The sequence below is a fragment of the Osmerus mordax genome, chromosome 10 (assembly GCF_038355195.1).
Source record: "Osmerus mordax isolate fOsmMor3 chromosome 10, fOsmMor3.pri, whole genome shotgun sequence".
Classification (NCBI taxonomy): Eukaryota; Metazoa; Chordata; class Actinopteri; order Osmeriformes; family Osmeridae; genus Osmerus; species Osmerus mordax.
This window is the reverse complement of record NC_090059.1, coordinates 10,660,876-10,688,072: the sequence shown is the minus strand read 5'-3', so window position 1 is coordinate 10,688,072 and position 27,197 is coordinate 10,660,876. Positions and strand designations below refer to the sequence as shown.

Sequence of the window (27,197 nt, the reverse complement as noted above, 5' to 3'; positions counted from 1 at the left end):
CTGCTGACCCCCAGTGACCTCCCTGTCTCCTTCCTTCCTTAGGGAAGCCAACACACCTGCCCCCCTCATCTGCCCTGCTCCCACACACCCCTTCCCCCCGGCCATATATGCCCGTCTGTCCTGGCAAGCTCCACCCCAGCTAGCTCCTGCCAAGGTTAGGTAGGAATCTATAGTTCTTTCACCCACCTCAACCTACCCAAACCTTCACAGTACCAGCCTCAGTGAAAGTGTATGTGGGTGAGAGTGTGTGTGCATAAAAATTAAGTCAACAATAGGGTTCTCACAGAGGACCCCTAATAACCACCAGTACAACAGTATTTCTTTATTTGATATATTTATTGTTCACAGTTATGGTAACATACTAGTCAATGGGAGGAATACCACAGCCTTTTGACTATGCATATAGAGCTTCATAGTTAATCTTTTTACTTTAGCAATTACATTGAATACATTATGATCAAAACAGGTTATTCAATCAAGCAATTCATGTAAAACAGAACATTGTTAAAATTAAAAAACAAAGGTGCTGTTTTTGCACTATTTGCATAATGTAATTTGGAAAAAAATAAGAAAAAAAGAGTTGTGGTGTTTATTAACAATAATCTATTTTGTATATGTTGGCCAACATCTGTTAATTTTCGCTTTTAAAAACGTGTATATATATTGAAAATCATGGCCAACTAACACGAAATATCAATAACTCTTACTATGTCGACCAGGCAGTAAATTCTAGGAGGTTGCAGTATCCGTGGATCGGCCTTCATGTTTCACATTCAGGTCGACGAGCTCACTAGCTAACATGAATTTACAGATAATATTTTCTCACAGTTGCAACATGTTTCGTTTCACTGTGTTAACATGCTCGTGTCTGTATAAATGAAAGGCAGGGAGAGAGAAATGTTGCATCGATTTTCCTGTTCTATCAAATGAGTGTTTTCAACACGGCGAGGTAATTGGGAAAGGCTTGTATGTGAAAATATCAGAGTGGGTCTACAGATTGGCTAATGAATAGCGCTTGTTGTTTTTATGCCCCCAATAAGGAATGGAGCTATGTGCTGAATGCCTATGAAAGGATCGAGCCAACTTATTGCTGCAACGGTTAGAAGGGTTGCTTACGCAAACAAACAGCGTATGTCCTCTAATTCGCACGAACTTGCAACTTTGAGAGATGTGGCCAGTTAAATTGTTATAAAACAAGACACATAAGTACAGGGTATTTCTGTTGGAGTGGCCTGTAGACTCAACCCTGGGGTGAAGTCCCGTCTCGGTGAGACCCTCGGTGTTAGACTGTCAGTCTATCTCTCGCCTCTGTTTATAATTATTGTTTACACTGTTTACCGCTAAACCGTCTATTTCGTGTTCTAATTTCACGGTCGACAGCCACGAAATTATTCAGCTCCACGTAAATGTGGTAGACGAAGATACATTTTTATTCTCCACATTTGTCCTCGCAGATAACAATATAGCAGTATAATAGTTTGACCTTAAACACGCGCCTTGAGACAGACCAGTTATTTAAACTGGAATGTACAATAAAGACAGATACCAAAACCTAACCAACTGGACCAAATTTGGTAAATGTAGGCTGCATATTTTACATAACGATTTGGCCTATTATTGCAATTTGAAAGATCCTACCGTGTGAGAACGAATGACAATTTATCATTCATTGCACAAAATCGCAGCGGAGACTGCATTTAATTGACGTTGTATTGTATTTCTTAGCTGGGCGCCTTCAGCCTACAGGGGTTAAGATTCGCTCGCCGCCCGTCCCAACCCAGCGGGGAGGCGAGAGAAGCCCCATTCTTGAAACTGCCCCTCCCCCGCGTGCTCTGTGGTTTGGTCAACTACAATCAACTAGTAGCAGGAAAAGGCATTTCGCATCCAGAGGACGGCTCCTATGTTTTCTTCGGAGCACAACAAGAAAAGTAGACAATATATCATTAGAAAATGACACTCCATCTGCGACAAGGAAACGGAAATGCGGATGTGTCGCATATTAGGTTATTGGAAAAGTAGAATATCCTAAACTGTCCACATCATTTGTACGCCTTTGGGTTACACGGCTTGGTCTACCATATATGCAGTTAAAAACAGCCTTTGGTTATAAGTTTGCTCCCTTTCAGACATGCTTGACCGGTTCTGAGAAGATGGAAGCCATTCAGGGCGCCTGTGTAAGCAGGCCCGTTTGCACTGAGATCCAAACTCTGCACTACAGATCCGGCGACTTTACATTCAGTTTTGGTGCGCAAATCACGTTTAAGATCAATAGCTTTTTGGCTCAATACCATATAATAGGTCTGCAGTCTGTAAAGAATCCGTTATCAAATCCAAAATGGAGTTTGTAATACAAGGTCACTCTCAATCCTGTCGTGTGATCTCTGAGAAACTGTTTCATTGTTTACTTGTAAAACATTGCGTTTGCAAAGTGAATTAATTTACAATGATTTCGAATTGTCTGCGGCTATAGCTTCGTTTCTTCTTTGCTTTTGCAGACAGGTAAGGACCTGTGGTACCCCCCACCACACACACACACACCCACCCTTGCCACACACACACACTCACACAGAGAGGGAGAGAGAGAGATATAGAGAGAGAGCGAGAGAGGCAGAGAGAGCTTCATAAGACGACATATCCTCGCCTTTGTAACGCTGCTAGACGTTATCTTGCGATATCAACATTCCGTTGGGGAAGCAACTGCCTATAGCATAAAACAACTGTGTTAGCGAGAGCCGTTTTGATATCAGTCAAACGTGTCTCTGGCATATTGTGTCTGCATACATCTGCAGCCATGGCGTTAAGTTTCATGATGGACACATTTTAATAAGGAGGACAAAATATCATATTGTATTACATTAGACAATTTAAACCGTATATCTTTGTTAAAGTAAAAAGGTAAACTTCAGCCATAATATCTTGAAAAAATGTGGAACTAATTGGAACTTTTAGGCCTTGCGATGGAAGCCTTCCAGATTTGCTTCCTTTCGCCATTGATTAATCCTGCGCAATGATTATTTTGAACGCATATTTACAACATTAATCAGTTACACACAATCAAAGCATTGGAAAATATGAATTTAATCAGACCATATTTTATGAAGACTAGAAGTGGTGACATCATAGCCATAGCTTAGCATATTGTTATCATAGGCGAATTCAAGATAGCCGAAGTTGTATTGTCCAAACCGTATAGTGGCAATAGGCCTATATACGCAACTTGTCTCTTTGTGATTTGTGAATAGGCTACTTCCATCTCCCTACCATTTTCTCAATGTTATGAGTTTCGTTACTGTGCATGACTAATGAGCCTAAACACAAATATACATCTAGATCTGAGGAGGTCCTGAGAAAATGTTGATATTTTCATCCTAATACATTTAGCATTGCGCCCTGCCTTCAGATGGCCCTGTTATTATTATTGCTATTATCGCCGTCATCATGTTCATACTCCAAAGCTCCCCCTCCCGCCGCAGTCGCTTCGAATTAACTTCAAAACAGCGTGCACGGGCTATTCGGGCCACCCTTGCCATTCTCCACAAACTTGACATACTCGCAAAAAAAGAGCAATTTGAGCGCTTGTTCCAATGCCAGCTTGTTAAAATTCAATCAACCACAATACATAACACCGATTTGTATGCATATTTGTCATTTATAATTAAAAAGCAACAATCACTGGGTTAATTCTATGGAAAGGAATACCTATGGTCTACAGTTGGTGTGAGCATGGATACAGCCAACGCAGAGAGAAAGCTAAAGATCTGTAAGATATAGGCCACTTACACAAATGCCGCGAATTTGTATCTTATGTGTTATAGATGATACAATCTGATAATATAGGATAGTAAAAAAACAAAACAGATGCGAAATGTTGAATATCTTAGTGGTCTATTGAATTATGTCACATAGGCCTATGTCTCATATTAATTAGATTGTCTTTAACTATTTGCATGTGTGCTCTGAATGCCTTCTCTGAAATTTAGGCTAGATCTATAATACTAATTTATATATTTAGTAGCATGTTTTGTAGATTAAACCTGAACCGTCCTTCCAATACAGATTAGCCTACTTTTTTATTTCCTGTGCCTTTCTTTATTTACAGCCTATGTAGCCTATCTATGACATAAAATTAAAGAAAAATATAGGCTATATGTCTATGTTAAAGCGTAAATAGTAGACCTATACCTGTGTTAAAGCATAAAGTATTCGAGCATAATAGAATATTAAGGATTAAACTGTATTCGACTTTGATCTGTCTGAATTGTAAAAAGTAAATATGTTAATTAAAATATTATCGTCAGGACATTTTCACAATACTAATAAAGTAGCCTATGCCTAACTTAAACAAACCGTTTATCATAAAAATAGGCTATGTTGTGTTTCAAATATCGCCTTCAGAAAACCTTAAGCATGATCTTTCTGGAAAGTGACTTAAATTAAATAGGTTTATGTTAATAGCTTACTCTTTATCTAGGTATTCTTGCATACAAAGGATTTCAACATGGCGAATGTGGCGCGCCCACCCCGCCCGTTTGATCGATTTTAAGGTGTTATTGGTGTGGGTTTTACGCTTTGAATGCACCAATGCTTTCCGTAGAAAATGGTTAGGGCCTCCCAAACACTCACGAAACTCATAAACAGACTAAATCAACCGTTGCTGAAAAAAATATTTTTTTCAAAAACAAACTAACTAGTCCAGGGTTAATAGGAAGAATGAGTGAATGAATTATCAATGTTTAAAATGTAAGTAATACCCTACAGGTTAAAAAACATTTTATCGCCTACTATTTTTTGAAAATGTTGTTGCTGTAAATTGTAGGCTATTGAAATATGCATATGTGATATCTGTAGACTTACCATATGCCATATTTTACGGATGGGCAATATTTAGATTTTTAAAACATTTCTGAAAATATGATAAAATCGAATTTAGTCCTGTAATTATGACACAACCTTTTCTGTTGGATGTTTTGTCGTTTGCACAATTGCATGTTTACGCTAGTCTTAATATTTAATATGAGACCAATAACGCATAGGCTACGATACTTTAAAACATTTTAAGATTGTGGACTACAAAAGCATAGGGAATCTACACTCGTTTAGAATTTACCTTTTTTTGTTTTGTTTTTTAATCCTTCATGATTCCAAATGTTTCTCTATAATGTGGAATATTGGTCGTCACTGTGGCTTTCCAATATCTTATCGTTTGATTTTCCTTGATTTTAGTTTAGTCTGTACAGGCAGGTTGTAACTTGAGAGGTTCAGACGGATATTGTTCAGCACAAGAATACAAATAAACCTCATATGCAAAACCAAGGGTTTGAAAATCGCGCGCTGAAGCACTCAACGGCGTGCCACTGGGGGCGTTCCATTATCTTGTGTCGCGCGCTTTCACTACTCTCCCGTGTCGTTGTAGAATTCGAATATGAAACCATCCTTGGTATTTGCCGGTAGCCTCACGTTACCGATGAAAACACATATCACTGCCTCAACTAATAATACAAGTAGTCCGTTTCGTACAGGAGCGATAGAGTATGTTTTAGTCATCCGTGTTGTCGTTCCAACGTCCCCATCCCCCAATCCCAAAAAGAGAACACTTTCTCTGTATGACGACTTGCCCGTTTCTCCGTCCTCGAAACGAAGAATTCCTTCCAACAAACAACATTGCTTCGATGCATCCAGCTTTCCCTCTGTCTTGTGGTGTGCTATGCTTGATTCGTCCGGTCGTTTTTGCCACTATGTCCCACCACCGCTGCTCCCGTGTCTGTGGTCGCGCCGCCCCGCACGGCAGCTGGGGCTTCCAGGGGCGAGTTGTGAAGAAGAGATCCTTCCCTTCCCTCCCCTCCACAACCGAGCGGCGGAGAGAGTGGGGGAGGGAGAGAGAAAGAGAGAGAGAGAAAAGGAGGAGGGTGTAGGGGGATACCCGTGCTGATGGCTGGAGGGAGCCCCGGCGCTAGGAGCAGTGTAGCGTTCTGTAATCGTTGCTAGGAAATCCCATTTGAGGACGAAGAGGATCTACATTGAGGATCTATATTTTCATAAGGAAAGAAAGCTGCTTTAATTGTATTGTAAAGAGCTCACCTGGTCAAATGAAGGAAACATCAACGGTATTGAAAGTAAATCTAAACTGTATTCACATTATGGTGTGGTTAATATGGTAAATATTTTTCTCAATTTTGACCCTGCATATATGTGTTTCTATGTGGCTGCTTGTGTGCTTATAAGTGGAGTGGACACACACACACACACACACACACTAAGTGAAGTAGGCTACTTCATCCATAGAAAACCAATTTATTCAGTGCAGTCCTGCAGGAGCGGGGGTAGGTGGTGGTATTCCAGATAAATCACTCTCGGGTTGCCCAACAGTCAGTCCTCACCTATGTAAACGCACCCCTGAGGGCAACACATTTATCTGCTAGAGGACTGTTCTATGCACACACACACACACACACTATTCCCTCCCACCATACATACACACACACCCTCCCCCCACAGACCCCTGCCTCAATGTGGAGATGGATGGCCCATGGCCCCTTTGTCTGGATGCAAATAGACTTTAACCCCATATTAATGGATAACTCTGGATAGGGTTAATACTGGGCCTGTGCAAGTGATGTGCTCACCTGTAAATGGACAGACAAGGACTGACAGGAAATTAGATAATTGGCCTTGTTCAGTTTGCAAAGGGGAGAAAAAGAACTCTTGGTATTTTTGTAACTTCATCTACCTTGTATCTTGGAGAATGAAGGCTGTTAGATGGCACATACAGAAAGAAGAAGGAGGTGTGTGGTAAAGGAGTACAGGACAACTAGGACTGGTGCTGTAGCACTGCCTTGGGAGAGACCAGATGGGGGAGGGGCAGGGGTGACTCTGAGTCTAGTGGGGGTAAATACTACCCTTCCCTATTAGTGGGGGCCAGGCAGAACTATACCACAAACATTACCATGGGCACTAAAATTTTATCAGCAGCTAACTCAGTCAGGTTGTCCAGGGGTGGAAATGGAAAGGAGAGAGAGCGAGAGAGAGAGAGGGGGGAGAGAGACAGGGAAGGAAAGAGAATCTGCTCATATTAAAGACTCTATCTCACAGCTCTGTCGGTCCTGTATAAATCGTAGAGATCCATAATCCCAATCTATGAAATATCCCCCTTCTGTTCCCTGTCAGGAGCACAAATGCACACACACACACGCCTACACACTCACTACAAGGGATGAATAAAAATAATCTAAGGAAAGCGCCACTTGTTGCAGGGTACTGTGGAGTACATGAAGAGGAGGAAGAAGGAGAAGGGAAGGGATAGTTTTAATAAAGCAGCTGTACGTAACTCCTGTCACATATGTCTGGGTAGAAAATGGCTATAAGAATGGTCAGGGCCACAAGCAGGTGAAGAGGCATCTGGGAATTGAAGTTATGACAGAGAGTGAGTAATGGGTGGAGGTGAAGTGGCAGAGGAGTGAAATTCAGATACAAAAATTGTGGAACCGACCTTCAGATCCTAAAATTCTTATTGACTCCTCCTTCAAAAGGTATTTTGAATGATGGGGTTCTTAATAACTGCGTAACTCTGACAGTACTAAATTCTGGCTCCAGTGTTGAAGAATGTTGTTTGTTATTCTAAATGGAGATGTGGATGGTGTTCTGGCATTGCCCTAGTTGTCTGGCACTATCTAACTAGATGGTTCTATCTGCCACTGTCCCAGGGTAAGACATAGAGAGTACTTAAAATGAAAAATAAAGGGTGTCATGAGAGAAAAAATCTAAATAATAAAAGTGCAAAGTAAGTTATTTCCTGGAGGAGCTGATTGCATCAGTGTTGACCTCTGACCTCACAGCTCAGCCTGAGATGCAGGTATTGATGGATGGAGGGTTGTCATTGAGGGGTGTAAGGACTTGTAGCATGTGGTGTAGCATGTCAGGCCTGTGATTCTGATCATCTTTATAAAACCGAGACTAGGGAATCTGACCCCCATTCTACAGAGATCACATGACTGTGTGGGGCTTTACATAAGTGGGGGCCTACTGTCAAGGCGGCCATCTTGAGGTCCAGTGGCACCTTGAAGTGTTTTACATTTACCAGAGAGGAGTCCAATGCTAATAAGAAACAGAAACAGTTTTAATGTCTGAGTCTTAACCTATCACAGCTGTGAACCCCAAACACAGCAGACACTTGGACAGACAGACAGACTAGCCGACAGGCAGGCAGGCACATACACAGACAGGCAGACAGACAGACAGACAGACAGACAGGCAGGCAGGCAGGCAGGCAAACAGAAAAGCAAGCTGTCAGTGTCAGACTGGCTGGGAGGAAGGGAAGCAGGCAGGCAGGCAGGGGTATAGATTGTTGGAAAGTTTCATCTACTTTACCCTTCCTCTAGATATTGGCAGGTTTGCTTTATGTTATTTGTTTGACACAAAGTTTGTTAAGTTTGTTTTTATACTGTAATACTATTGTTGCTGTGCAGAGAAAAATGGTATGTGTAATGGTAATCTGTTGTGAGGTCAGGTTCTATCCACTGGGTTTTAGATGAGCTTTAGCCCACATAGAAGCTCAAATTTGATATTAATATCCTATCTCTTTCCCACTTTATCTCTAAATCTATCATTCTCGCTCACATATATGGAGAGAAAGAGAGAGAGAGAGAGAGAGAGACTCCACTCATCCAGTGTTGTATGGGTTAACCTCGTGACGTCATAGCTCCTGAGGCGGTGACCTATGGAAGGGGCAGCTGGAGGCTGGAAGGGGGGAGCAGGAGAAAACGGCCGGATTTAAGGGCTGAAGTTGTTGAACGAGATCCTATAACAATCGTATTTAAACGTTTGGATTCATACGGATTGCTTATACGCAACGATATAACTTTTCAGTAAACGGTTAAGCGTATAGAGTGTGTTCGTGTCTTTTTTGCTTTTGTTTCCAGACGTTTATTTGCTTGGTGAAGCATGGTTCTCTCTACATAGAATTGTTGCGACCAACCCAACAAGCCTTTCATTGCGCACAACTTATGCCCTCGTTTACTAACAGACTCGTCCGGACCGTTTAAACTTGATCAAAGGTCTGCAGCAGACGAATATAAACGCCATGGACTTTTACGCGTGTGCTAAACAGTTAGAGGGTCCTGATAACTGAGATCGTGTGTGTGAACGAGAGGCTGCGAGTCATCTTTGCATAGGCACAACAATGTCCTCTGAATCTCGTGAAATGCATGTGGTAGTTTGCAGGGCGAGATGAGTGTTGTTCAGCTGCCAGTAGTTTGATAAATGCAGGGTGCTGCTCTTAAGAAGACGATACGACGGATGTACTAGATGTGGACAGTTCACTTAGGCTACCTCTCTTTCTCTTTACCCATATACCTTTATGTATATGGTGCATGGCTATAATCAGATAAGCTAACAAAACAAGAATGTCCAAAAAGGGACAGGATGGGTATATGGGTGTGTTGTTTAGGGTTAGTGACGGTGGGCATTCACGTGCATGGTTGATGTGTCCATTTCCCCTCCCCATGAAAAAGCAAGAAAAGAGTTGGACTAGGAGAGAGAGAGAGCGAATTGCGTTTCTTTCGTCTCTCCATCAATTTTCAGTTTAATGTCAGCGTGTGAGCTCCATTGTGGGAGAGAGGGGACGCGTCATCCAGCCATAAATTTGCGATTATACAGCCTCGAGGAGACTATCCGGACGGATTCCGTCTCGCGCGCACACAGGCGCAGGGTACTATGTTTTTAGAACGCGACGTAAGGCTCGAGCAGATTGCTTCTTATTAGTAGTCTACTTTCTCTGGAATAGGCAATAGCCAAAGAGGACTGCTATCGAAGTTTATGCATATTCATGAAGTTACAGTTGTAATAGTGCGGGAATTTTACAGTAATTTCAAATTTTTACTAGTTAAACTGAGGGTTTTCCTATATTTTCAGGTTTATTTCATGGTCAGTATAAATCAATAGCGATCCCGTCAGTTTTGTACCGGACGGACTGTCGTTTTTATAGGTAGGTGCTTTCCACCAACTCTTGATTTATCTATTTTACACTGGATTACTGAATAAAATTGAAGTGCAGTGTTTGTATGAAAATAGATTTGATTATATCTGACTATCGGTTTTTTTAAACATTCGTAGAGTTGTTTTCAGATGGGCTATATACGTACAGTGATACAGTCTACGCATTTTTAAAGAACGTTTATTTCATTTTATGTAATTCCATATGGGTTTATTGTTATCAAAGTTTATTATTTAATGTTCTATGTCATTTCATTTTATGTTCATATTGAAACACCCAATGTGATTTTAAGCAATTTCTTCCGGATTTCACAATATGCACATGATCAATTTGGTAGCGTTTAGCGGTAACATCCATCTGAAATATAAAACAGTTAATGCTTCTTAGGCCATATATTATGCTGCAAGAACCATTTTAAACCATTTTAAAATCTGCCGATTGATTTACCAATAACCTTAAGTGAATGAGTGCATAGCTGAAGCGGCCTATTCGTACAAACCTGTTAGGCTATAGTTATTTATTTTGCACACTTGGAACATGTGAATTTAAGACCACTTTGAAGTGAGTATATTGTGTCCCTATCACTTTCAACAACAGTGTTAACGCGTGGGGTAGGCTAAAATAAGATGTAGCAATTAATTTGTATTGCAATTGCCTCCCTTGTGAAGTCAAACAAGTAGGGTAGCCTATAATAATTGCAGACTTGTCTGATTTGATATGTTTAGCTAACTAAGCTACATTTTCGGACAGACTTGGCGACCTGGATCAATATGAGCACTGCATGAATACTCGTGAAGGCACCAAAATACTCGTGACTAAAGGCCAGCTCAGATCCGAAACAATTCTTACATGGCATGAGGATGTTTCAAGGCTACATGGTCAGAGGGTCATGCCAGTTTGCGTGGCAGCACACACACGGACACGCACACAGACTCGCTCCCGCACACACGCGCACACACAGGAAGAGCCTTGTATAGTCTTTAGATCCTGCTTAACGTTTGACCATCCAACTATGTAAAGACATTTTGGTGCCTTCTTCGCACAATTGGGCACTTAGAAGTGTTTTATATGCTAATGGTAATGCGATAAGTTGATGCGTATCTGATTGTTAACAGTGCGTCATGTGCGAAAGAAACAACTCACTGATCCCCTCATCACACGCACACACACACATGCGCGTATGCACATAAACATGCACGCACACATGCACTGCACACATGCACACACACAGTCTTTCTTTCTCTCACACACACACACAGGGCGTACGCTTTGAACGTTGGCGAGTTATAAAATCAGCCAATATTTGGTTTTCCATTGTAGCCTTCACTGCGAGAGATTCTACGACATATGAGATTGCAAAAAATTGTATGTTGTTTTTTTTAAATTAGGTCCTTTAGTACTCCACATACAAAGGTTGTTTACTTAGGCCTTCTGGAATTTACTTGAAAAAGTAGCCTAATAGATTGGGCCTATATGCATATCAATAGTGAAAACTAATTTTATTAATTCGTAAAGATTTTTTCCGTTCATTTTGTCAACTGCATCGTTGTGCACCACGACATGAAGTTTTCCTGCAAGCAAACTACACTAAAGGCACTAATAATTTAGATAGCCTGTTTAAGACCGAAGTTATGATCCCGAATTATTTTAATTTAAAATCTGAGTGAGGCATAAAAGCTATAAATTATATGCGTTCATGTTAAGCAATCAGAACGTCCACGGCGACCCTGTGATTCCTACACCAACGCATACTGTTCTCTTCTAACTTGTACCCATTGACTTTTATCGCCAAGCTAAAACGCTGCACCGTTCAGGCTGTTATTGTCTTTTATTTAGCTAGTTTGACGTTTAGCCCTTCCAATAAAACAGTTCATAATGATGAAGGCATGTGCTTTTTTATTGGAGGTAGAACCTACACGCCTAATGGGAGACAGGTCTTCTATCGATAATCTGGACTGTCTAGAGACAGCCTTTCTAAGAACAAAAAAGACAAGTATGGACGCAGCTTTCTCATGGTTTTGAAAATAAAAAAACGTAAAATATTTCCAACTCCAATATGGTTGGCAAATGGTTTTGTCATGTAGTCAACTTTCACCTTCATCCTTATTATCGATAAACGCTCATCTTGTGGCCTCAACGCAATCACGATGTAGAAACTATGTATGTGAAGAAGTCCAGCGTGTCATGATTTCACTCTGTCTACATGACGCAAACTAAGGCTCTCACCCTCGTTCTCTTTCCAGACTAGTCGAGACATGAGCGCCAACTCTCTTCTCCAGGCCGAGGGACGCCAGTAAATCTGACTCGAGACTCATTATAAAAACGGCTTTTTGCTTTGAATCTTCACGGTGTTCACAAGAACGCCAGTTGACATAAATGTCTAGTACCTAGGCCTTCAGAAATAAGAGGGCAGCCACACGGAGGCATATAGCTTCAGTTAATGCTATCATTGTGTCTATATCTTAAGTTGTTATTTTAATTATGGTCTGCATGGCGTTTCTCTGTGTACCCAGTGTTTTATGGGACTTAACTCGGAGGCTAGACGGCCTGACAAACTTCACGACGGACGTACAAATGTCAATAAATAGTGGGCCTGGTTATTTGACTCGTTATTTGACAACATTTAAAGAATATGCACCTATAGGCCTAATAGCCTGCAGTATGTTCCGTGTATAGGATATAATTGACAAGCTGTTTAAAAAGCTGGCAGCTACGTTAATACATTTTAGTTTGTAGACAACAGGAAACATAAGCCTACATTAGTGCCTAATGCAAAAGGCGATGTACGGTAGTATTTGGTTCATATTAATCTCTCCTTTCACCATTGACTGGTATATTCAGAACCGCCATTATACCATGAGCCGAAAGGCACCAGGGTCTGTTGTTTGAGAAGAGCATCTCTCTGCTGGCCCGTTGTGAAGTATCTATCATGATGAACAAAAATAGCAACATCTGATGGCCACACTGAGAAGAAAAGGTCATCATGTTTTTCCATCCACTGTTGTTCTTAGGCCATCTTTCAGTTGTCCCCATAAACAGTTCAGAGACCCGGTTTAAGAAGCTGCCCTATTACGTCCACTATGTCACTTTCAGCTTTCTCAATTCATAATCAATTAGTATCCACAAGGGTAATATGCAATAAAAGGTATAGGCTAATGTTCCCAGATACTAGCACTGATATTTATGGATATTTTAGTCTGTCATTTCTATTAGCCTAAGCCTATCTCTCAGAGTAACCCTTTGGGTTTGACAGGGCGTTTCCCCAGTGAAAGCCCCCTGTTTGGAATTCGTCATCATTAAGGGATATCAAGGATATTTTCCTGAGAATAGAATTGTTGCCCGCTATGCGGCAGCCTCCCGTGGAGACGGGCTCTTTTTGGACCTCATTTAGCTCACTCTGTCACCAGGTTCCCTTCAGTTGATGCAGGCTGCGCTGTGGACGTGTTATAAAGACACAGTCCGAAGTTTATTCAGCTATTAGCTATTACACCAACTCGCCCTAGAATGTGACACCCCATATGTATTTAGAATTCCAGCCCGTACCCGGACACGTGCGCACACGCCAAAAGCACGCTTCTTTCTTGGTAGCCTAGAGACTGCCTCGACCGCGGGGGGAACGGCGCGAGTGTATACTGTGCTGTAGTGTGCAGTCAGCTGGTCACGGTAAAAAGCGTAGGTTAAACAGAAAGACGCTCCTCTCTCTAGCGGAAATGAAAACTCCAGTCAGTATTTTGGGGAAGTGGGCCTTTTCCTGGTGAAAAAGCACCCCGCTCTAGTAGTTTGGGTGTGAGAGGAAAATAGGAGAGAAGGGAGGGAGACGGGAGGGAAGGGGAAAAGTGTCAGTCAGGAACGCTTCATTGCTCGAGGACAATCCCTCGCGCAGGACCGGTCTGTTTCAAGAGCAATCAGTCAATCCGCATTAATTATCCGCGCGCCCCCACCGTATAGGGTATAGGTTGCGCTAGCACATGGACTAAAGACAGAAAAGACGAGTGTGTATGCGTGTGTTTGTGTGCATGTTTGTTTGTGTGTGTGTGTGTGTGTGTGTGCGCAAGAGAAAGAGTTCTCTTCAGTGTGTGTGTGCAAGAGAGAGTTTCTCTTCAGTGTGTGCATGTGTGCCCGTGTAGGCCCTATGTGTGTATGTTATGCTTTCTAAACACATCAAGCACCCACCCAACCCCCCACCTTTTAAGTGAAAAAGAACCAATAAAAATCAAGCAGTAAAAGGCTTTTCCTTGTCACTAAATAAATTAAATGCAGATTTCTGTTTTAAGTGCGGGGAACCTTTTGTGAGGCGTGGAACAGAATTCTTTATTGCTCCGATGTCATTAGTTTTGAAGACAACTGTGCATGAGAATAGAATGAAGGAACAAGGTTCGAAGGTTATTTCCTTGGGAAAAAATCCTCAACAAAATGTATGAAATCTCTAATAAACTATCTATGGAACAGGTTGTTCACACCCATTTGAAACCTATTTTGTTATAAGCTTGCAGTACATAGGCATTCGTATCTTGATTTTCCTCATGCACTATTCAGCACGTCTATATGCTTGATTTGGTTTAATCATAGTGGACAATAATACATTCATGACAATACGTTAGCATCATGCATCATATATAAATCTCAATAGTAAATCTTCTAATTTCAGAAATAATGCAGTTTGTCCTCAGAATATCAATGGCATATTTAGAAGAAATTGCGCGTATGTGTAGGTGTGCGTCTCTCTCTCTCTCTCTCTCTCTCTCTCTCTCTCTCTCTCTCTCTCTCTCTCTCTCTTTCTCTCTCTCTGTGACACGTGGTGTCTGCCGTCCGTAGGGAGGTCACTAGGAATGTAGGGTGCTATGTAAATGGTATGAGAGGGGATTATCTAATTACACACGTATGATAGTCTGTCCGTTTAATTGTTTATAAATTTCATTTAAATTTATTAATTTGAAGAAAAACATTTATTAAAGCCATTCTTGACAACCAGACACCAGACAGTTCATTTTGAACATATTTTTGAGAATTGTCCAGTGCTAGACATGTTTGTTTCTGTATAGTCAAATCCCTTTTAGGTTTGACAGTCGATGATAACCGTGTGACGGTTATGTCTGATCTGGACAGTCTTAACGCATGGTATTCTATGGGCTATTATAGCCCTATAGCCTACTATTGTGGGTATTGGCACAGTAAATTAGAAAGGTAGCCTATCCACGTGCACTATAATTTTTATTGTTATAATAATAACAATTATGATCATTTATTATACTCATTATTAATGGTATAGTGCGCTGATTAAACTGACTTGTTTGTATTCTTTTTCATTAGCGTTTATAGCTATTTTTGTATTTTGCAAATTGTAATAGTCTATACCGACACTAAATGAGGTATAGTCACGAACTGTTACGGTAATAATCCAATTTGTGATAGTAACGTAGCCTACTTACTGCGTCAAAACGGAAATGTCCACTTACTTAACCATGATTATTGAATAGCTGGCAATCACAACCTGACAGAAGACTATGGAAAGACCAGAATCCGACCCTGTAACCTATTATTAAATAGTTCAGTATGTCACCGTCTTCCATTTGTGAATGAAAAGTTTGTGTGTGCGTGTCGTTGGTAGAATATGCCCCTCAAACAGTTCCCCGCTTTTGTTGTCGTACTCTCCTGTATTTTTCAAATTCAAAGTTTTATTGCATCGCAGTAATCCTCAAATCTAGCTTCTACATTTAATACAACGTGTAATTTCCCCCTTTTTAACGTATTCTCTTTGATTTAGTCACTCTTGACTCTCCTTTTGCTCTGGGGCCAACGAGGTTCGCCGTGGGGGCGCCTTGAAACAGCCCCTCCTTATCTCCTTTCATCGTTCAACCCAGGGCCGCCTTGAAACCGCAGGGCCAGTAATTGCTTTTTTCAGGCAGCCCAGTGCGGACTGGCCAGCAGCCAATCAGAGCCTTGTTTACACTCTGTGATTGACAGCACTCTGGCAACATGCCAACCAATCAGACACTTTACACAGCCGAGGCCCATAGGTTTAACCCTTTCCTATAGGCTATACCGACAACTGGCCAAAGCTCGCATACATGGACACACACACACACACAAAACTCAAAGCCATTCTGTTTAATTGACTAAATTAGTGCATGCGGAAGACTACCCCAAGAAAAGTAATGCTATCAAATTACTATGATTTGATTTCTACAATCTGTGTGTGTAATATCTGTGTGTAAGAGAGAGTGAAGAAGATAGAGCAGCCTAAACATAAAGCAAACGATGCCAAAGTTATGTACCCAATTTCAAATCAGGTTTCAGTCCTCTAACCGTGTCCAAACGTAGCCTAATTATATGTAGTAAGCTACATGTATGCCACGTCATGTCGCCACTTGAACAGAGTTATAGCATGTCGATGTCTCCTTGGTCTAATGGTAGACCAGTAGGAGTGGATGGTTCAACTCAATTTAAACTCGATGCTGTGTGTATGATGAAGTTTACAGTAAAATATTTAGCCAGCTGTTCATTCAACCCAGCTGCATTTATGTTCGTCATTGACAAGATATGTTGTCGGCTCGTGACTACAGGTGGACCTGACAAATAATGGCATCCAGTGAAAAATAATGTGTCAGCTATTTAGACATACACTGTAGAACACATATAATGTATCGCAACATAAAAAAAGGATTTTTTTGTTGTTGCTTAGTCTAAATATTTGATTGAATTTGATTGAGGTGACATCACAAGATGTTGTTTTGTTTATTCTGTAGTGGTCAAACTGCCTGCTTGTCTGTTCAGGAGCCTAGCTGAGCCGAGCTGCCTGCCTCTGTCTGCGTGCGGGGCACGCTGCTGTGAGCAGAGGAGGGATGGAATCAAACGCCCGCCGTTTTGTTTTGCGATTCCAGCTGTTGCGCCATTGGTTCAGAGTAGCAGCCAATCCCAGTCTCTGTTAATCGTGGGGCGCGCCTCACGGACACGCGTTCTAAGACCTCCATGCACGCTTTACATTGTAGTTACCAAACCAATGGGCAAGCGCGTTCCCCGCTGTCCCTCCTTCCCGTACCGTTGAGTGGCACTAGCGGATACGGGGGGGAGACTTTCTGTGTGGATGTGCGCGGCTCGATTCACTAGTACTCCGAACTTCTACGATGCGTCTCCATAGCTCAACAGCACACTACAGTCTGCAGGCTACAGGATCTAACCATTGCCACATGTTTTTTAAACTCTGCTTTTTACCTTTGTATATTTTTGCACTATTTTCATTTATTGATTTTTATGCAAGGAATAGGCCTATAACTTACTAGTAAGTAATTGATTTATTCTGTTTGAATGTGTGTTAATAAACTGTACATATTAAAGTATTGCATTTAACTGTGTCTTTCTAGTAGAAAACGTAGTTTGCCCAGAGAAGGGCAATTATTAACGTAAGACAACAAATCAATTAACAATCTTTCACAAATATTGCATTGGTAAACAGATGTATTATAGGTCAGAAAGAGCATTTTTGCCACATACTACCAACGCAAAATAATATTAGATATAGAAATAGATTACAATTACTGGAAAATATTATTGTTGTTACCTTGTTGCAGTGCATCCTAATTGTATACGTAGGCCTATATTATTACATAAAATACAAAATGTAACTATTGTAATAGGCTATTTGCATGAATGTCAGGCTATTTACACTTTTGCTGACAACCTAAAGGCGTGTGTAGATTAGGCCAAGGTACAGTAACCTATTGTTCTGATAAACATAAAAATGTTGGCCGAAATTACCATACACCAGTCTACTTGCCTCATGACAAAATTGGGTTTTAGATGCAATTAGGCCTCTTTATAGGAATTACATTTCTTTGTTTTAAACGCCATGAGGTTACCGTGTTATAGGCTATTCTAAAATGACACGTATGTGCGTGTTAAGATGTTTGTATTGCATAGGCCTATAATATAGAGGAAAATGTGTTTTAGTTATTTATTCGTAATTTTGATGTCGGTTTTTTGGTTGATTGCAAGCAGCAGGGTTCTCTCCCCCACGACCCAGACTGGCAGACCTCTGCGCGCTCCACCGGCTGCTCTTTCTCTCTGACTCGAGTGTCTGGTCTGCTTACTCGGCCTCTGAATATCTTGATTTAGTTTCCTACTTATGGCCTGTGACTTAACTTTACAACAAATTGTGAATTGCAATGAGTAGGCTCACCGTCCTAAAGTAGGCTATGTCTTATGAGAGAACATGGACAAGATTATTTCCTGGCATGGGACTCTACGTATATGTGTTTGGAAGAGTTTCGTCTTAGGCACGACTGTTTTAGCTTTATAGTAGACTAAACTAAACATTTAAATTAAGGCACGGAAGATAAAATTCCTGATTGTCGACGATTTGCTTGTGTGCCATGTATTGTCATTCGGCTGGGATTTTTAAGGAGATTTGATCTAACTTAAAGCTTGACCCTTTTGGGCAGTAAAGGTGGAGTGGGAGGCAGGGGGTGGGGTATTCTGTCACAGTGGAATGGAAGGAAGTCTCCAAACCTCCAAAACCTACGTTTAGTCTATAGCTACAGTGTTTAAATGCTCAGTTTAAAAGTCAGATTTTAATAAACGCTTTTTATCTGATTCATGGGTTCCAGCCCAGTGTTGTATGTGGGGATTTTGACGATGCTTGTTAAAATTGCTTGAGTGGTCTTGTGTTGATTTGGAATGTAAACACAATGGACGTGTGTTTAGAACAGAAAATGTAAAAATGTAACGGCGACAGGCAGACCAAAGGATAGATTGGATCCAACACAAAATGCTTGTCTTCTTCTTTTGTGCCACTCAGAAGAGACTGAACACTCGTCGTTGGCTGGCAATGGCAAATACTTTTTCATCGTCATAACCCGAACCCAACTTGCTGTAGGCTGAAGTACAGGCTTTAAATTAACTGCATTCTGGATTTAATGATTTTTTCACGAAACTATAATAAACAACAAACTGCCCAACCGTTTGACTTTAGGCTAATGTTTACAGCCTTCTGAATGCTATACAGGCAATGGCCTACATGTTAAACCTACCTCTTTATGCATGAGCATTTGGATTACGTGTTAAAATCTGACAGACGCACGCACGCACACACAAACACACACACACACGAAGCTTGTCAAAGTTGATGTATACGTAAAAGCCTCAATCTGTCGCAGTGAGGGCCAGTTCACACTGAAAGCATACAACCCTAAAAGTTTGAGTCCTGAAAAAAGAAAGAAAGTAAGAAAGCATGTTCGTTGTCAGCCAGTCGGCATTTTCCTCCTTGAAACAACTTGGTCGGGTCCAGTGTTTGATATGTTCTTTGTTCCATTATCTGAGATTTCTGCGATAGCAGGTCCCGCAGCTATCAGTATACTCTGGGAGGGGGATGGACTGGCCATTGAAGGGCCTAATAAATTGCCTATTGAGGTGTGTTGTGTGAACACAGGCCCACCTATCCATATTTAGGCGTCACAGGGAGTCCTTGAAGTAAATGGCAGGGGCTGGGAGGCCATGATGTAGGGAGGGTGATTTTGTATTTCTGTATTTACTGCTCATGTCTCTCATGTTGGCGGTAGGGGTAATATAGTTTGTGTGTCTTATTATACGTGTCCTGCGTTTGCACCCATACATGCATAAGTGATAGTCATTGTGTAGGGCTGAGAGGCACTGCTGACTGGACTATTGAATTACATTTTGCCATAAACAAGCGCTTTCAATGCTCTTTATGCAGCCATACAACCCACCCATCAGTAAAGGAAATATGACTTTCCAGCCTTGAGCTTTAGGTGAAAATGACCCAATTGCGACTTTACAAGCATACTGAATTTAGGTAAATTGGTGCAACATTTCCAAACGTATAGGCTTCATAGTTGAGTCTATATGTATTAACTTCGTAGTGGTGTTTCAGTGCACTATATTTAATTCATGACCCTTTGTGGTTTGTGTGGCTGTAGGGAAACGTTTTGATGTTTGGAGGCAAAGGAGACTTTGGAATTGTGGTAGTTTGAATGTTGATTTACAGATAAAAGAATTACTTCAGTTTTGTTATATAATTCCCCTTGTTTCACAGAAGTCGCGACAAAACACACCTCGCCTGTTTTGTTTAAAACAGATCCCTGGACTTCGATTAATGATCTTACTTAAACTTGTTTGCGTAAAGAAACAACAACATCGAAGAGCAGTGTTGTTTTGTTGTGCCCAGCCAGTGTCCGTCATGTAGCCATGGGTTGGAGACAGGTTAGTCACGGTTAAACAGTAGCCTAGTTAACGGTGAGCTGTTTACGGTTAATTGTTGTGTTGTTTGGGTCAATGTTCTTGTATTTAGATACCTCACCACTTGAAAGATGCGTTTGTCAAGTACAGAAAAGGCAGTTGGCATGAGCAGGATGTGAAAGTGGGATGTGAAAGCGTTATCCGCATTAAGTTGTTGCAGAGTTTTGGTCTCTTTGTCGTCTGTGTATTGACGTGTCTTGTGTGACTTTTATACTTACAGAACATGACCGGGACCTACATTTTGCCCGGGCAAGCAAAAACACCACTAAATACAAGACGAATCCGAAGTTCATAAAGGGGATTATTGCATCTGGGCAACGTTCGGTGCCTCTGGGTTTGGGATTTACCAGTTCTCGCCAGGATGGACAGCCGGGAATATGCCCATCCACACCACCTCCTGACTGAGCGGAGCGCCTTGGTTCACAGCACCGCATCTCGGATGGCTCCTAGCGGCCATGGCTCCGTGCAGCACCCCGCTCACTTCCAGCCCGGAAAATACTACTCATCTCACATCTCTATGGGCCCACATTCAGGTTGGTTTGAATAGACTATGCATTTGCTTTGAGACTGGAGATACATTTTATAAGACTTTATTTGTACTTTGATCCAGCTTGAAGCACAGACAGCGGGTCTCACGTTGCTAATTTAACCCTAATGTTCTTTTGGAAGAATGAGAACTTATTAAAAAAGGAAATTAGTCAGACTATGGTGGCCATTTTTGGAAATTAACGTTATAGCAGGAATCTCTCATTATTTTATATCCCAGTTCAGTTAACATTTATATAGTTATAGGTTAAATGTCGAAATTAATTTATATAGTTTAGGCACCAAAAGAGTTTATTATAATGTTGACCCAGTTTTGACCATGATTTTTATATAATATATATAATGCAACAAACTATATAAATGAGTTTGTTGATATTTCAAAATAGGTCGTTTCTTAGACATTAACCCCTCAACATATTGTAAATAAGAATATGATGATTATATTACTTTTTAGGATTATGTGGAAATGCTCCAGAAATTTCACAGCAATTATTTATTTTAATTATTCTACGTGATTTGATAGGCTTTATGACACTGCGTTTTATTTATTTATTTTTAAATTATAACATTTTCCTACAAGGTTGTGGTAGTCCTATTGTAATCAGTGATTTATATCTAGACCGAATATATGGCTATCTACCTATAGAGTAACCGTTTAAAAATTAAGTTTTAGACAGAACCATTTTCGAATCCTGAATAGCTCGGAACCCCCATTTTTTTCTATCCTGAAAATAGTTATTTTATCTAGAACGCCTTTTTTCAGCAGACTCGTGCTTGTTTAAATCCCCCCATTTAAAGGGCAGGATAGCATAGGTGATTTGAGTAACCAACATTTCTGTTTATATCTTACCTATGTGAATTCAGCATGGTTTGGTTGTTTGTGCCTGGCAAACGAGCCTTTTTGGTGCTAGATTGAGGTGAACGAGTATGCCCTGTTCATTCGTTTGTCCGGTTTCGGGACCGAGGGTCGGTAGGTGGGGGTGGCGAGAAGCTCGCGCTAATAGAGGTGCGCATAATACTAGAAAATCCGGTTTCTATATTGAGCGAGGACGTGACGGGGCGCGAATGGGTTGACAGTGCATGCATTAGACTTAACAAGTAGCTATGGTATCCTCCTCAAAAGATGAGTGGTAAGTGTGCGTGAGTGCGCGCGCACACGTGTGTGTGAGTGTGTGTGTGTGTGTGTGTGTGTGTGTGAAAGAGAGTTTGATAAAGAGTGTTTTGCAGCATTAAATCATGTTGGGACAATTCTTTAAGCGTTCTTGTGAGAGTAGCCTACATATAGAGAAAATATGTCAGCGGTGAAACCGCATTACTTATAATTTGCCAACGTGCAGATCTGAACGGCCATCATTTACCAGTTGGTCTCCATGGCGATTTGCATAAACTACTCATTAGGCATTTTACTTTTGTAGTTTTTGAGTCTAATATGTTTAACCTTAAACCAGTGAAATGACACATAGACGTCTAGTAAACCATTTGGAATAAACGAGGAAACTTCTAAGATACAGGCGCTTATATAGGCTATTTCACGCAAATTTGAAAGTGAACTAAATCGTTTTACTGAGAAATTTCATATAATTAAAAGAATTACACAAATACACATTTGATATTCAGATTTTCTCTCCCACAGTTATCCAATGGCTACATGCTTTTAGACAAAGACTCCGATAGAAATGGTACATTCACCAATGAGAGAAATCTCTCAGTTATTAAAACATCCTTGCAATTAATTGGTTGGACATTTGGCACAAAACACACTGCTTACATTGATGTTTTACTTTTAGAATGAGTTATCTATATATGTTCTCTACGCAATTGACACGTCCCATAAAATGTTCAGGTTTGGTTTGAATAAAAACAGTTTGGGGCATCCTGAGTGGGAGCAAAGTGCCAATTCTTACTATTCAGTGCTGTTCCTCTGTGCCACTCCGGTTGAAATGTTTCACTCGGTAGGGATAATACTCCATATTTTCCATTCCGTTATTTGATCATATATAAAACGACTCCGTTTTTTCAGCATTGCATGATCATTTTCATAATGAGTTGTGTTCACAATACTTTCCCCCGAGTCAGTAAGTGCACAATGAGGTTATATAATTCTAGATGGTTGGTTGGAGCCTCCATATCGCAGCTTGCTCTCAGACAGGCTGGTACACAGGGGAATTGTTTTGGAATGGGAGTGATGGTGGTGGTGGGAGGATCGGCGTTGGGGGGGGTGGGTAAAGTGTGTTTTGAGGTGGGGTGGGGGTGGAGGGGGGGCTTTTGTGTTGGCTGCCCCCCCCCCCCCCCCTTGAGATTCAGATAGCTGTATGGCTTGCCCCAGGCCTCAGTGTAGGGGGTTGATGTGATGTCAGGCTGGGGCTAGCAGGGAAGGAGAGGGGTGGGGGCGGCGGATGAGGCTTATAGATCTCTCTCACACATACACACACCCACACGCATTCACACACACATAGACACACAACATTTTAAACGCCCCGAATATCATTTATTGAGAAAGTAACAGCATTCCATCAATTCTCTCAACCTAGTCTGATCAGCATGAGGTCTCGTTGAATATGGTTGCGCTTGACAGGGATATGGAATGACAGCTGAATACAAATACCATGAGATTCAGATTTCGGCTCATCGGACTGTACACAGGCTGAGTGAGGACTGATATGTGCAAAAGGAACCATTGTCTCTCCTCTCGTCAGTTTTTCTTTTCTTTTTCAATGTTCTCTCTCTTTCTACACCCTTCCCCCTTTCATTTAAGCCCCGTGGCTGTGCAGGTGTGTGTTGTGTCTGGGTGTATGTGTGTACAGACATGGTGTAGCCTGTTGGTGTGTACCACAGGTGGGCTCCATCACAGAGGGTGTGGCAGGTTGTCACAGCACAGGTGTGTTACCTTTTATAGCCTGGTAGTTAACATGAGATACTGGTTGAGTTTGTATGTGTGTAGGAGAGAGAGAGAGAGAAAAAGTTCTCAAATGGTATGAAAATGACTTCAGACACACACACACAAACACACAAACACACGTACTCTCTCTCTCTCTCTCTCTCTCTCTCTCTCTCTCTCTCTCTCTCTCTCTCTCTCTCTCTCTCTCTCTCTCTCTCTCACACACACACACACACACACACACACACACACACACACACACACACACACACACACACACACACACACACACACACACACACACACACACACACACAGTGAGACCTGAGACCTTCCCAGACAGACAGGGTTCCGTATCTTTTGCAGATCTGTAATAATAATCATGTTTCAGTGAGACGCCCTCCCCTCCTTCAGTCCTCATCTTCCCTATCAAACAATCATTGGCTTTCCTTCTTTATATGCTGTTCTTTTTTTAATCTGTCTCTTTTTCTCCACCTCCCCCCTCTCTCTTTCTTTCTCTTTACCTCTGTCTCCACCTGCGTTTCTCTGAATGCTGTCTTGTAATAGCTTCACTGGCTGCACTGAGCTAGGTTCGAGTGTGTGCATGAGTGTGTCTATGACTGTGTGGTTGTGTAAGAGTGTGTCTGTGCGCAGCCCAAATCCGCTTGTCCGGACGCCTGTGTTACAGCTCTCGTAAGGTCTCAGAGCCTTAGAGCCAGCTGATTGGTTGAGGTGCAGCAACCTCAGGGTGCTATGCTTTTGATCGCCACGGTAACAGAAAGGAGTTACACACACACACACATACACATAGGTGAAGCCTGGTGAGCCTTCTGTAAAACACTGGATGTGCTGAATGTGCCTCCCTATAGAAGGCTAATGTGATCGGGCCACTACTGTATTGTACTGTGTGAAAAAAGGATGGGTTATGGAGGAGAGGAGAGAGGGAAGGGAGGAAGGGAGAGGAGAGATGGAAAGGAGGATGGGAGAGGAGAGAGGGAAGGGAGGATGGGAGAGGAGAGAGGGAAAGGAGGATGGGAGAGGAGAGAGGAAAGGGAGGATGGGAGAGGAGAGAGGGAAGGGAGGAAGGGAGAGGAGAGAGGGAAGGGAGGAAGGGAGAGGAGAGAGGGAAGGGAGGATGGGAGAGGAGAGAGGGAAAGGAGGAAGGGAGAGGAGAGAGGGAAGGGAGGATGGGAGTGGACAGTGGCTGCACATTTCCACCTGGTTGATAATCAGTTCATGTTACCCAACACAACACCACCATCATCCCCTAGCGTCTCCATGGCAACCCACTACCACTTTAGAGTGTGTGTGTTTGATGAATCAGCAATCTACATGCTCATCTCAAATGCTGGCCCAGGCCCATGCATCCGCCCAAGTCTTCCCAGGGATGAGGCCGTCATCTGGGGCTGACCCCATGTCTGAGGTGGGGGTGGGGGTGCTTTCCACCTCTCACATTCCCACTGCTCTGTGTCTATCTGCTTTTCTTGTCTTACCTTCTGTCTCTCCTTCTCCCTCTCTCTCTCTCTCTCTCTCTCTCTCTCTCTCTCTCTCTCTCTCTCTCTCTCTCTTTCTCACTCCCTCTCTTTCTCTCTCACTCTCTCGGTATTTCTCTCTCGTTCTCTCACTTTTTTTTCTCTTTTCCCCCTCATCTCCCTGGACCCCCTCCTCTATGAAGGGGGCTGGTCCTGGCTGTGCTCGGCCCCTGGCCAGCTCTCTAAATCAGAAGCCATCCGAGGATTTGGCAGAGGGAGTAAAAAGCTCAGCGTTGCGGCTTTGAAGTTCGCAGGAACGAGAGAAAAATGACATTTTAAACACAACTCTCGCACAGCTTCTTGTTCTACTGTGGAGGGAGGATTAGAAGGGGTGTGTGTGTGTCCATGTTTTCATGTGTATGGTACATGGTGTAACTACGTGGAGCACTAAGTGTGTGAACAAGACTTGTACATTGTGAAGTGTGCTGGACGTTTGCATGATGGTCATGTGTGTCTCTATGTGTGTATATAGCCTGTGACCTCTTACCCTAGATAGTGGCATTCCTTGTTTACATGAACGGAAGCGATGACATCATATTTCTGTGAGCGACGTCAAGTAGTGGCGAGACTCCTCTGTCCTGACACGCCACTACGGCAACAAGCAATGTCTAACAATAGTCACCTGAGATGGTTACTTCTATTTTCATCTCACTTTAGATTCACTTGGTTTATCCAAGACTTGATTAATTTAAGCCCTGATTCACCCCAAATCTATTTGACTAATTTCAGTTCCATTTGAGTCACTTGAGGCATATGTTATTGTATCTCAGGGTTTTATTCAATTCATTTCGGCTCTATTTGACTCATTCATATTCAAATGGTGTTCATTCAGTGGTGTCTATGTCTAGTGTGTTGTGGTGTCACTGTCACTGATGGATGGAGAGGCCTTAGGTTCAGCTAGAGGTGAGCCACAGAGACACACACACACAGACACACATACACACTCACTCCTTCACTCGCACACACATACACACACATGTAGACACACAAATACTCATTTCCCCACCCACCACCCACACCCACCCACACACACACACACACATACACACACACCTACACACAGTCACACGTACACACTCACTGACACACAAACACACACTCACAGACACACACGGAGAGTCGGTTTATATATGTTCTGCTCCCAGGTTTTCTTATGGTTTTAATATGGTTTATTAACCATTAAACTGCCTTTCTGACGGACAGGACTGAATAAAACAACAATAAAGGTTGGAAACAATACAGCTGTGTGGTTGAGTATGGTTGGTTTTGAGTGTGTCTGAGTGTGAGCAAGCTTGCTTGTGTGTGTGTGGAACCAGTTGTGTGGAACAGTGTGGATCGTTACACAGTAACACACATGAAAGTGTTAAGTGTATTCAGGATTTTTTGTTGAATATACATGGCTCTGTGTATGGGTTAGATTGTGTGTTTGTTTGTGTGTGTCGTGTGCGTGTGACTGAGTGTCAATCCCCTCAATATTCCCAGCCCGGGTGGAGAAAGAGAGAGAAAGGGGAACAAGAAGAGAGAGAGAGACAGAGAGAAAAAAACAACAAAGATCTGTCATCAGTCATTCATGGATAATCAGTCCTCATGGGACACAAACACACACACAACACACACACATGCTCCCTCCCTCTTTTCTTCTGTTTCTTATCTATTTATCTAGTCTCTCTGTCTCTCTGTCTCGCTCTCTCTGTCCTCTCTCTCTCTCTCTCTCTCTCTCTCTCCTCTCTCTCTCTCTCTCTCTCTCTCTCATCTCTCTCTCTCTCTCTCTCTCTCTCTCTCTCTCTCACACACACACACACACACACACACACTGCTGCCACTATCCTACTGGGACTAGTTGGGCCTGTGTTTATGCCTGTCTACATTTTGGATGTTCTCTTTTTAAAACCAAACTGTCAGTTTGCTGGGTTCTGTCTATCAGGTTTTTCCCTCCCCCTTTCTCTCTATTTCCTTCTCTCTTTCTCTTTCCCTCCCTAAGTGGTTCTCCTTCTTTACTGTT

The 27,197-nt window shown here is 42.0% G+C and overlaps 1 protein-coding gene across 1 annotated transcript in view; it reads left to right on the top strand.

Moving 5' to 3' along the window:
- The first annotated feature begins 17,126 nt into the window (after positions 1–17,126).
- The window catches only part of bahcc1b (BAH domain and coiled-coil containing 1b), a 36,883-nt gene continuing 26,812 nt past the window's right edge, over positions 17,127–27,197 (top strand). Inside the window, 2 exon segments of the mRNA XM_067244604.1 lie at positions 17,127–17,267; positions 20,460–20,772. Coding sequence (XP_067100705.1) covers positions 20,601–20,772 — 172 coding nt within the window. The 5' untranslated portion in view covers positions 17,127–17,267; positions 20,460–20,600.